Source organism: Tamandua tetradactyla, chromosome 8 (genome assembly GCF_023851605.1).
Source record: "Tamandua tetradactyla isolate mTamTet1 chromosome 8, mTamTet1.pri, whole genome shotgun sequence".
NCBI lineage: Eukaryota > Metazoa > Chordata > Mammalia > Pilosa > Myrmecophagidae > Tamandua > Tamandua tetradactyla.
In genome coordinates, this window is record NC_135334.1 from 12,721,077 (window position 1) to 12,734,875 (window position 13,799).

The window sequence follows — 13,799 nt, forward strand, 5'->3', positions numbered from 1 at the left end:
CATGAGGGCAAGAACACAAATGGACATTTGCACACCAATGTTTATAGCAGCATTATTTACAATTGCCAAACAGCCAAAATGTCCATCAACAGACGAGTGGCTAAACAAACTGTGGTATATACATACAATGAAATATTATGCAGCTGTAAGACAGAATAAAGTTATGAAGTATGCAACAACATGGATAGATCTTAAGGACATTATGCTGAGTGAGATTAGCCAGAAACAAAAGGACAAATACTGCATGGTCTCAGTGATGTGAACTGACATTACTAAATAAACTTGGAGAATTTCATGGGTAACAGAGACCACCAGGAGATAGAAATAGGGTAAGATATTGGGTAATTGGACCTTAAGGGAAACAGGATGTGCAACAGGACTGATTGTAAAAACTCAGAAATGGATAGAACAGAACTACCTAACTGTAATACAATTATGTTAAAACACTGAATGAAGCTGAATGTCAGAATGATAGAGGGAGGAGGGCTGGGGGCACAAATGAAATCAGAAAGAAAGATGATAACGACTGAGATAGTATAACCTAGGAATGCCTAGAGTGTATAATGATAGTGACTAAATGTACAAATTTCAAAAATGTTTTTGCATGAGGAAGAAAAAAGCAGTATCATTACTGCAGGGTGCTGAAAATAGACAGTAATTAATATTTTAAAACTTTAACTTATGTGTAAGACTAAAGCAAAAAAATGTTTATTTGGTACAAAACTTTTATTTTGACTAGTGCATTTCCTAATATAACTTATGTAGAAAGCTTAATTGAATACCGTAAGTACATGGAACCTTGAGTAGGGCATGAGATTTTGTTGGTTTGTCCAGAGTGATGCCCCGATAAATCCCAGAGTTATTTGAACAGTGAATAAAAAAGTATTTGCAAAGTCCCCTCTGGGAAATGGTGAGAACCAGGGAAAATTCAGCTTCCCCAAGTGGCATTCTTGATATTCACACAAACAGTGGGGACAACCAAAGCAATAGACTGAGCCCTCAATCTTGGGGTTTGTTCATATGAAACTTAATCCCACAAAGGATAGGTCAAGCCTACTTAAAATTAGGCTGAAGAGTCACCCCCAAGAGAACCTCTTTTGTTGCTCAGATGTGGCCTCCCTCTCTCCAGCCAACACAACAAGCAAACTCACTGCCCTCCCCCAGACTATGTGGGACATGACTCCCAGGAATGTGGACCCTCCTGGCAACATGGGCCAGAAATCCTAGAATGAGCTGAGACTCAGAATCAAGCGATTGAGGAAATCTTCTCAACCGAAAGGGGGAAGAGTGAAATGAGACAAAATAAGGTGTCAATGGCTAAGAGATTCCAAAAAGATTCAGCGGTTATCCTGAAGGTTATTCTTACACATTAAATAGATATCACTTTGTTAGTCAAGAGGTAATGGAGAGGCTGGAGGGAACTGCCTGAAAATGTAGAGCTATGTTCCAGTAGCCATGTTTCTTGAAGATGATTGCATAATGATATAGCTTTCACAATGTGACTGTGTGATTGTGAAAACCTTGTGTCTGATGCTCCTTTTATTTGCCTTATGAACAGATGAGTAAAATATATGGAATAAAAATAAATAATAGGGGGAGCAACATTTTACATTTTAACAGATGTTAAAATAAATTTAGATTGAAATGCTATTGATCAATGAAAGGGATGGCTAAGAAGTATGATATGTATGAATTTTTTTCTGTTGTCTTTTTAATTCTTTTTCTGAATTGATGTAAATGTTCTAAGAAATAATCATGATGATGAATATGCAACTATGTGATGATATTGTGAATTACTGATTATATATGTAGGACAGAATGATCATAAGTTAAGAATGTTTAGGTGGTTTGTTGTTATATTTTTTTACAAAATTAAAAAATTAATTTAAAAAATTGCACTGAACTTTTCTAAGAAAAAAAATACTGTGAGTCAATGAGAGGGAGGAGTACTGGGTATGGAATGTGAGTTCTTTTTCATTTCTTTTTTGGAGTGACACAAATTTTCTAAAATTGATCATGGTGAAGAATGCACAACTATGTGATGATACTGTGAGCCATTGATTGTACAATATGTTTAGACTGTATGTGCATGGATATTTCTCAATAAAAATATTTAAATAAAACAAAAAGTGTTCAATCATCTCATTCTAACAGTATCCTAAAGCAAGTCTAAAGTTCCAAACTATAGTATTTTCAAATCCATGTAGGTATGAAAATTGTCAAGAAACCATGTTGCAGAAAAATATTTAGGTAAAAAAGAAATTTTATCTTGAGTGTCATAACAAGTCAATGCTAGAAAAAGGTAATCATACTAAATGCCTCTAGGATGGGGTACCATAAATAGACACAAACCTATATCCACTTGTTTTTTAAAATTTAACTATGAATTTCTTTATTATAAGCTAAGAGGACGCATTACAGTTTAGTATTCAACAAATCTCAAACATATAAGACAAATGTTGTATTAAGACACTTAAGGAAAATGTACAAAAAAAAGATGTAAGGAAAAGGATGTCAAGGAAAATATAAAAGAATAAACCAGTCAGGAAGCTAAATTGGGAAATATCTAAACAAAAGAAAAATGACAGTGGCAAAACAATAATAAAGTATAAAAGATTAATGGTTCATTTTACTAGATACTGCATATCAAAACTTGAAAGTAATGCCAAAATTATGTAAAGATAGGAAAATATGGGAGGTCAGCAACCAAATATCACCTATAATATTATTTTACAATCCTAAATTAGGCTGATAGATGTTTATCTGTACTTTTAAAAACTATTTATTAGAAATTAATTTACCTCTTTGGTGGTAAGTTTTCCCTCTATCATCTAGAAACACTGATGCCCTGTTTTTACTCACAGTTTTAAAGGATGCCAGCCGATGACGTGCCTGCTTCATGGTTTGACTAAGCTGATAGGGAAAAGGGGAGAAAAAAAGCAAATAAAAACAGGTTAAAGTTTTAATACCAAATGTACTAAGAGTTACAACAGGAAACAGTCCCTATTAAAATGCCAGACCTAAAACAAGAGGATTACTTGCAAAGGACACTTTCATTTGCAAATACTAAGAGAATGCATTTCATAACTTGACTGAAGTGCTGCTACTCAAATCATTTATGTGAAAATGCATGTTTTATACTAAACATGTACATAAAAATATCAGAACCTAAAAGTCTGAGTCAATACATTTGGAAATTATTGAGCAGACATATAGTCTCTACCTATTAATTTTAGTATGAACCTATTCTAATTTCTTCCTCATAGAAGCACAGCCTATTTTACATCCCACCAAATTGCACAGAATGTTCCCTCACAGAAAAGAAAGAAACGAACTATATACCATTTTTTAGGCTAAGCATTGTATCATGTGGAGGAAACGCATATTCCCGTACTTCTCAGTGAAATTATGACCAACAGAGCAAAATCAGTTTTAACCCATCCATTCAAAGTTTCACGTTATCACTTCTCCCTTGAAGGTAAATGATATGATTTCTAGATTTAGAAAACAAACACTTCATGATTTTTACTAATAGTAGTGAACTAGGGATAAAAACACTCTCTCTTTACCAGCCCAATATCCTTTCAGCATACCACCTCTGCGTTGTCCTTGCTTCTAGAAAGTCTAGACCTCCAGCTAGAGAAATCATCTTGAAACACACTACTCTTTGTTCTACCAAGAGGAGGACTTCTAGATTTGGCCAGCTACAAAATGGTAAAGGGGTTAAGACTGTGTTATTCACAATGTGCAAAGACATACATGTACAATAGAGGCTATAAAAAACATATAATTACAAACAATGGGGGGAGGGACAAGAATTAAGGGAGGTTTGGATTTTCTATTTGATCAGGGTGTGTTTATTGGTTATCTTTCTCTTGGTAACCATGAAATTATCTAAAATTGACTGTTGATGGACTGGTGACTTTGGACATTACACATGATGCCAATAAATGAAGTGGCCAAAGGATGCACTGAATGAGAAACAGATTTTGGCAAATGTGGCATATACATATGATTGAATATTGTGCTGCTACAAAAAGGACGAAAGTCGTGAGACATGCAACACTGTGAATGTTCCAGTGGGACATTTGGTGAGGCAAAATAAGTCAGAAACTAAAGAGCAAATATTGTATGGTCTCATTTAGAAAATACTCATAAGAAAACAGGGGCCTACATTCTAAGTTGTCATAGCAGTCACATTTAGTCTGGAGTGATAATTGTTATTTCTGGATTTTCAGAGGCTGTTTTATATATGTAGAACCTGGTATTTAGAGATAAGAATGAAGGTGATCAGGTCAGGATTAAGGTAATTCAGGACACAGGGGTAAGGAAAACACTGTCTGTATTTTAGAATTTCATCTACTCTTTGAGACTGAAGGAAGAGAGATTTATTTTGTCCAGGACCTAAATTTTCTGTAGCACAGAATCTAACTCAACCTGTCTGGATAGATCATTTAAACAACTGAAACACAGGGAGCCCAGAATAAAAACAAAGGCCTTTAATCTTGCTTAGCTTAATATAATGCCTGGATACATCCCAGAGTATATTAAGCAGATAATCAAAAAGTATTGGCAAAGTACCTTGAGGGGTGGGAGAAAAAATATGGAACTATTAAGCTTTATCACCAGGGAAACCCCTGATATTGTCTCAAATACTAGAGACCCCCAAATCAATAGGCCAAGTCGTTGATCTTGAGGCTTGCTCTTGTGAAGTTCATGTAGGTACAGGAGAAGCTTAGCCTACCTATAGGTATGCCTATGAGTCACTTCTGGAGGCCCTCTTTTTTCGCTCAGATGTGGTCTCTCTCTCTGTCTCTCTAAGCCCAACTGCAAGTGTAATCGCTGCCCTCCCCACTATGTGGGACATGACTTCCAGGGGTGAAAGTCTCCCTGGTGGTATGGGAGATGACTCCCAGGGATGAGCCTGGCCCTAGAACTGTGGGATCAACAATGTCATCCTGACCAAAAGGGGGAACAGAAGTATAGTAAATAAGGTATCAGTGGCTGAGAGAGTTCAAATAGACTTAAGAGGCTACTCTGGAGGTCACTCTTATGCAAGCTTCAGTTAGACATTGCTACCTATCATAGCTTGCCAAACCCCAACCAAAACCATTCCTGCCAATCTTAAAGAACACCTAAGACATAATAAAGGTTCTACAAAGGTTCCATGTAATAGAGAAACTTTCCAGAAACCTACAACTTCCAGATGGGTCACTAGAAGAGATAAGTCCTGGAATACAGATAGGTTAGCCTTTCCAGAACATCAACTAATTTCATCTCCCTATCCCATATTATCAATAGCCCCTTCCAACATGAAAAAGTTAGAATGGGCATAGCCCAAATACCCCTAAAGAGTGGGAGAAAGATCAAAGGTGAAGGTGGAGTTATACAAAGAAGGTAGGGTTTAACAAACTAGTATGATTGCTGAATCATTATATTGGTACTTCTTTTAGTCTCCAGTACCTCAGAGCAGCAAGAAGTAAAAACCTAAAATTGTGGAACTGCAGCCCAAAACAAACTCTGGAATCTGTTCTATAACTAACTGTTGTGATGTGCTTTGAAATTTATTGCTTTATATATATGCTATTTCTCACAAAAAAGAAAAAAAAAGTCAATTGTCATGATAAACGCACAGCTATTTGATGATATTGTGAACCACTGATTGTACACTTTGGAGGATTACATGGAATATGAATATATATCAACAAAAATATATATATATATATATACAGAGCCATGAATATGTCTGCTTTTATTCACTGCCAAGTATAGTAAGTGCTATTTCCCCGCACCATGTAACCAAGGATTCAAAATTCCTATTGTAACAGATTTAAAATAGGGATACATTCTTCACTTCCCATCAAAGTCTAACTTCCATTAGAGTCACAGATCACAATACCTTAAACAGAATATTTCAACTGGTCCAGTAGTTAAAATATACATTTTTTTATTCTGTTTCTCTATTATTTCCATAACTAAACTTCAACCCAAGGAGCTGTCAATGATCTGCTATAAAGACTGTGGTATGCTCAATAATGATCACCCAAGATATCAGCTCCTAATCCACGGAGTCTATATGTGTTAACTTATACAGAAAATAGATCTTTACAGATGTGATTAAGTCAAAGATTTTGAGGTGAGGAAATAGGTGTGGATTACGTCTTCACAAGTGTCCTTAAAAAAGAAAGACGGAGGAAGACTGTACATGCAGAAAAGAGGTGATGTGAAGATGGAAGCAAAGACTGGAATGCTGCAGCCATGAGAAAAGGAATGCTGGCAGCCAAAGAATCTGGAAGAGGCAAGGAACAGATGCTCCCCTAGGACCTCCGAAGAGAGTGCAGCCTTGATATTAGCTCAATGAAACTAATTTTGGACTTCTGGTCTCAGAACCATGAGAGAATAGATGTCTCTATTCATTATTCTGCCCTCAGAAAACGTGAGAGAACTCACACTGGAGAGAAGTCCTATGAGTGTATCTATGTCAATTTTCTCATTTTTGAAGACATGAGAGAACTCACAATGGATAGAAACCAAATGAATGTCATTTATGAGGGAAAGTTTTCACTCAAAGTTTTGCCCTCAGACAACATGAGAGAACATACAGTGGACAAAAGCCGTAAGAATGTAATCTATACAGGAAAATGTTAATTTTTCTATTCTTAGACAACATGAAATTATTCAAACTTCTATGAGTATCATCAATGTGGGAAAGCTTTCAGTCAATATTCTGATCTTAGAATGAGAGAACTCACACTACATATATTTTGAATATAGAAGAGACTCAACTATAGCTTTAATCTTTAAGCACAGCAGAGAACTCACATATTGAAGAGACACTATTTGTATTCAACATGGTAGTACCTTTAGCCATCCATACTATTTCAGTTAAGAGAAGGAAATTCACAAAGGAGAGAATCTGTATGAATGTCATCTATGTGGCAAAGACCTTAGTAAATAATCTGATACATGAGAGAACTCACAATATAAATGTAATGGAAGTGGAAAGTCCTCAAACTACCACTCTAACTGATAAACAAGACAGAGAAAATGAACATGGGGAACTCAAGAACTCAGTCCATGAGTGCTTTAATTTGTAATTGATCCTATAAGTAATATAAGTGGACTCCGTAGGAATGAAACACTAGGTCTGTAATTATTCAGTAAAATACAAGCTTGGAGGTGCTAAAAAATATTTAATTTAGGAATAACCATGAAAACATGAAATAAGAGAGAAAAGTCTTTATTAGGAGGATGGAACTCCTTAGGGGAGATTGAGAAATTTCATGATGGAGACTGTATTCAATGTAAAATCAAGGGAAATCATTTTTTTCAGAAATTTGGGAGGTTGTTAGCATGAGTTATTGTGTCTCTGTGAGGGAAAGTGTTTGTGGTGATTGGACATTTGGTGGCTGAGTTATGGAGATCAGTGGTGGAAATATAATAAGTATGGAGATGGGAGTTTCCGGAGAAGATGGTGGCTTAGTAAGACGCACGGGTCTTAGTTCCTCCTCCAGAAAAGCAACTAAAGAAACTGAAACAATACGAAACAGCTCCCAGAGTCACTACAGAGACCAAAAAGACAGCGTACCCCATTCTGGAACAGCTGAACGGGCAGGGAGAATCTGCTGCGGTGAGATACCCGAGGGGCGCGCGTTTTCCCAGCCGGGGCGGCTGGCGACTGGGGTCCCCTCCACGCACGTGGCTCCCCGGTCTGACTGGGAACATTGGATAGCGGGGCCCTCCCGTCACGCTTGGCGTTTCGGGCCAGCTGGGCAATTAGGACCGGCACTCTCCCAAGCCGGGGCGGCCAGCGACCCCCGCCTCCACACGCGGTTTCCCGGGCGACGGTCGTGCAGACAGACAAGCGCCACGAGCGCCACCTACTGGGCAGGAAAAGAAAAACAGAGCCCAGAGATTTCACAGAAAAAGCTTTCAACCAGCTGGGTCCCACACCCAGGGAAATCTGATCAAATGCCCAGACACCAGCAGAAAATAATGGATGACACTCGGAAAATTGAAGATATGGCCCAGTCAAAGGAACAAACCGATAGTTCAAATGAGATACAGGAGCTGAGACAACTAATGCTGAATATACGAACAGAAATGAAAAAAGTCTTCAAAAACCAAATCAATAAATTGAGGGAGGACATGAAGAAGACATGGGCTGAACAAAAAGAAGAAATAGAAAATCTGAAAAAACAAATCACAGAACTTATGGGGGTGAAGGACAAAGAAGAAAAAATGGAAAAAACAATAGATACCTACAATGGTAGATCTAAAGAGACAGAAGCTACAATTAGTGAACTGGAGGATGGAACATCTGAATTCCAAAAAGAAACAGAAACTATAGGGAAAAGAATGGAAAAACTTGAGCAGGGGATCAGGGAACTGAATGACAATATGAAGCGCACAACTATACGTGTTGTGGGTGTCCCAGAAGGAGAAGAGAAGGGAAAAGAAGGAGAAAAACTAATGGAAGAAATTATCACTGAAAATTTCCCAACTCTTATGAAAGACCTAAATTTGCAGATCCAAGAAGTGCAGCGCACCCCAAAGAGAATAGACCCAAATAGGCGTTCTCCAAGACACTTACTAGTTAGAATGTCAGAGGTCAAAGAGAAAGAGAGGATCTTGAAAGCAGCAAGAGAAAAACAATCTGTCACATACAAGGGAAACCCAATAAGACTATGTGTAGATTTCTCAGCAGAAACCATGGAAGCTAGAAGACAGTGGGATGATATATTTAAATTACTAAAAGAGAAAAACTGCCAACCAAGACTCCTATATCCAGCAAAATTGTCCTTCAAAAATGAAGGAGAAATTAAAACATTTATAGACAAAAAGTCACTGAGAGAATTTGTGACCAAGAGACCAGCTCTGCAACAAATACTAAAGGGAGCACTAGAGTCAGATATGAAAAGACAGAAGAGAGAGGTACGGAGTAAAGTGTAGAAAGAAGGAAAATCAGATATGATATATATAATACAAAAGCCAAAATGGTAGAGGAAAATATTATCCAAACAGTAATAATACTAAAAGTTAATGGACTGAATTTCCCAATCAAAAGGCATAGAATGGCAGAATGGATTACAACCCAGCAATACCACTGCTAGGTATCTACTCAAGGGACTTAAGGGCAAAGACACAGACAGACATTTGCACACCAGTGTTTATAGCAGCATTATCTACAGTTGCAAAGAGATGGAAACAGCCAAAATGTTCATCAACAGACGAGTGGCTAAACAAACTGTGGCGTATACCTACGATGGAATACTATGCAGCTTTAAGACAGACTAAACTTATGAAGCATGTAATAACATGGATGGACCTAGAGAACATTATGCTGAGTGAGTCTAGCCCAAAACTAAAGGACAAATACTGTAAGGTCCCACTGATGTGAACCGACATTCGAGAATCAGCTTGGAATATATCATTGGTAACAGAGACCAGCAGGAGTTAGAAACGGGGTAAGATAATGGGTAATTGGAGCTGAAGGGATACAGACTGTGCAACAGGACTAGATACAAAAACTCAAAAATGGACAGCACAATAATACCTAAGTGTAATGTAACTATGTTGGAACACTGAATGAAGCTGCACCTGAAATATGGTTTTTTGTTTGTTTGTTTGTGTGTTTGTATCTTTTGTTTTTGTTTTTTTTCTTTTTCCTTTATATATATATATATATTATTAGTATTATTATTTTAATTCTCTTCTCTATATTAACATTCTATATCTTTTTCTGCTGTTTTGCTAGTTCTTTTCCTAAATCGATGCAAATGTACTAAGAAATGATGATCATACATCTATGTGATGATACTAAGAATTACTGAGTGCATTTGTAGAATGGAATGATTTCTAAATGTTGTGTTAATTTCTTTTCTTTTTTTTGATTAATAAAAAAATTAAAAAAAAAAAAAAAAAAAAAAAAAAAAAAAAAAAATAAGTATGGAGATGGAATGTGACGTCTGTGATTTTGAAGTCTTCGAAGGTAAGTGCATTTGCTTCTATAGTTGCCTCTACTGGATTTGATAGAAAATTTTAGGTCAGTGATTGAATATTTGAAGGGTAGAAACAGAAAAAAAAATGATACTAGAACTCTACAGAGAGGGTGAAGGGGTGGAAGGGTATGGATGTGGTGGCAGCAGGAGGTAAGAATGCTAAATCCTCAATTTTGATAGTGGGACACCTAAAGGAATGCTTACACTTTAAAAAAAAGAAGTCAAGAAGGAACATTACGAGCATGTTACAGTGAATGTTATACCAAAAGCACTAAAATTCAAATAGTTGCCTTTGTGAAGGGAGAGATGAGGGGATAAACATAGTATTACTATGTTTTAATTGTAAACACTGTACACAACTAATTCTTTTGTTTAAGCTACATGTATATATAACTTTAATAAAACTGAAAGTGTAAAAAAGGGGAGAAAAAAAAAGATCCCCTGACAATTTCCCTCAGAAAGCTACCTCTCCATGTACAACACAGGCATGCAGATGCTTTTTTCATTAATACATATATATTGTGCTGGTTTGAAAGAGTTGGGTATCACCAAAAAGCCATGTCCTTTAAGCCTGTTTCAATACTGTAGGGTGGAAACCTCTGATTAGATTGTTTCCATGGAGGTTGGTGCACTCAATTGTGGGTATGACCTTTTGATTAGATTACCTCATGGAGATGTGACATGCCCAATGATGGGTGTGGCCTGCTGATTAGATGGCAATGTGACTCCACCCATTCAGGGTGGGTCTTGATTAGTTTACTGGAGTCTTTAAAAGGGGTGATATTTTGGAGGAAACAACTGCTTCAGAGCTGGCTCAGATGAAGACACTGGTGATGTCTGTGTGCTGACAGAGAAAGCAGATGCCCAGACACAGACATGTGAAGATGCAGAGCCCAGCAGACATCACCATGTACCTTCCCATGAGATGCTAAGCAAGCAAGAACCCAGAGTTGGGTCCTGGAAGAGTTAAATGAAGGACCACAGACGCTTAGAGAAGAAACCACTGATATCAGAAGCTGGAAGCAAGGGAATTGGGAACAAAGTCCTGCAGATGCCAGCCATGTGCCTTCCCACGTGACAGACACTGGTCCTTCTTGATTCAAGGTATCTTTCACTGGATGCCTTAGTTTGGACACTTTTATAACCAACTATGAATTTGTAACTTAATGAATTCCCTTTATAAAAGCCAACCCGTTTCTGATATATTGCATTCCATCAGCATTTAGCAAACAAAAACATATATATAAAATTGTAGACCTCAGGAAAATCCTAGAAAGGATAATCCTACACTTTCACTGCCAACAAAACTGCTCTCCCATAACTCTTAGAAACATCTCAGATACCCCAGATAACCAACTACAGTACCTTCTAAGGAAAACTGTCATGAGAGACTGAGAGAAAAAGTCATATGCAAGAACTAAAACTAAAAGGTTCCAAAGTGGAGAAAAGAGACTCAAAGTATGCCAAAGTTATGAACGGATGAGGAAAAGAAAATATCAGTCAGGAGTGAAAAACAGATAAAAGAGAAGGACATGCATAGAGACAGGATGACCAACTGTTTTAGTTTGTAAAAGCTGCTGGAATGCAATATACCAGAAACAGAACAGCTTTTTAAAAAGGGAATTTATTAAGTTGCAAGCTTAAAGTTCAAAGGCCATGAAAATATTTAAACTAAGGAATTCAAGAAGTGATCCCTTGATTCAAGGAAGGCTCATGGGTCAGGAACACCTTGTCAACCGGAAAGGCACATCATGAAGTCTGCTGTGGTCTCTGGCTTCTCGTTTCAAATGGCTTTCCCAGGGGTATTTTCTTTCTTCATCTCCAGATGTCTCTGGCTGTGTGGGCTCCGTTGGTTCTGTTGGTTCCGTGGCTTTTCCAAAATGATTCCCTCTTAAAGGGATCCACTAAGCAAACCCACCTTGAATGGGTAGAGACACATCTACATAGAAACCACCTAATCAACAGGTCCCACCAACATTTGGGTAGGTCACATCTCCATGTAAATAATAAAAAGTTTCCACTCAGCAATACCGAAAGAGGATTAAAAGACATGGCTTTTCTGGGGTATATAATAGCTTCAAACCGGCATACCAATTATCCTGATTTGTCCAGAACTATCCCAGTTCCTGCACTAGAAGTCTTACATTCCAGGCAACGGAAAAGACTGGTCACTTATGAGTCCACTAAATCAATCAAGCTACTGATCAAATACTAGTGTGAAGATCAGAGATCCCATGCTGTTGGTTACCTCACATCCAGAAAACTGGCCAGTTGCAAACTCCTTAAGGGAGTTTGGATTTGGATGAAATTCTATCTTCCTTATTATACCATGTGTATTTTTGAAACAAACATCCCCTTTGCTTGGGTTAGCCTAAGTTCTTGTATCAAAACAGCTTAAATGAAACACTAGTTTTTTACTGGATCTTCAGTGGTAGATTATAGAGAATTGAGCAGGTAATATCACATTATTTAAACTTTTACTTAACTACCAAAATTAATTATTTCCCAGGTTTTAAAAAGCTGGAAGACCTGCATATTAAAGAGAGAATAAAAATTAAAAATAGGATAAAGGATTCAGTGAGAAACAAATATAAAGTTGGGATGAACCATGCTATAAAAAACGAAAAAGAATGGCAGTATTCTAAAGATAAATAAAAGACTATTATATGGATGAAACTACAACAATGACACAATAAACTCTTATTCTTCAATTCCCCACCAAAGTGAAATTATCAAGGGAAACCACAGAAACTAAATCCCTAGAGGTAAATATCAGTCCTAACAAAAAGCAAGGAACTGGTTCTTTTTTATTAGACCCCTTGAAGTTTCTTTCAGTTCTATGATTCTAATTCCTAACTTAAGGTGCCCAATATTATCGGGTTTTACATGGGCAGGCACCGGGAGTCGAACCCGGGTCCTCGGGCATGGCAGGCAAGCGTTCTTACCTGCTGAGCCACCATGGCCCTATTATCAGGTTTTAGAACTAAGTAGATAATACCAAATATAAGTGGTGGGTGGAGTGGGGGTGAAAAATTAGAGAGGTGCTGGCCAAATCATATTTGGAACACAGTATTATGCTCAGTTTAGGGGTCATATTTGAGAAGAACAGCAGTCAGAAGAAATCAACCAAGATAATAATCTGGAAATCATGTCATATGAAAAATGACTGAAACATTAAGAGAAAACTTAGAAGGGACACAGTAGCTATAAATCAAGTACCTGAAGTGTTTAAGAGATGATTATGGTATTTTATTCTCTATTACTTGAGAGAGAAAAACTAGGACAGGGTGGGCCACAGTGGCTCAGCAGGCAGAATTCTCACATGCCATGCCGGAGACCCAGGATCGATCCCCAGTGCCTGCCCATGCCAAAAAAAAAAGAAAAACTAGGACAAATGGGTAAAAGTTACAGGGGGGAAGATTTTGACTCAATATATTCTTTAAAAGTTCTATAAATTTATCTTAAGCTTTCTAAAAATGAAATGAACACTGGGAAAAAAAAGCAGCAAGTTCCCCTACTAGTGGAAGTGTTCCAGCAGAAACTAGATGACTACATATACATATATATGAGATGTCATAAAAAATAATATCTTAGAAAGAAAAAAGTTGGACCAGATGATCTCTTTTTTTAATTTTTAAAGTTTAAATAAATTCAACATATGGAAATTTTCCAACGTATATAAAAGTAGACAGATTTCCATAATGAAACTCCTACCCTCAATGTACATTTTACATTTTTTACAGTTTTTACAGTTTTAACTCCCTGCCAGTCTTATTTTATCTATAGTCCCCTATATCA

At 37.1% G+C, this 13,799-nt stretch overlaps 1 protein-coding gene across 4 annotated transcripts in view; it reads right to left on the reverse strand.

Moving 5' to 3' along the window:
- CCDC15 (coiled-coil domain containing 15) overlaps nucleotides 1-13,799 on the reverse strand; it is a 189,265-nt gene that overhangs the window by 165,169 nt on the left and 10,297 nt on the right. For all 4 annotated transcript variants that reach the window (XM_077112559.1, XM_077112556.1, XM_077112558.1 and 1 more), the window contains exon 5: nucleotides 2,863-2,913. In XM_077112559.1, the coding sequence (XP_076968674.1) occupies nucleotides 2,863-2,913 (51 nt within the window). The remainder of the gene's footprint in view (nucleotides 1-2,862; nucleotides 2,914-13,799) is intronic.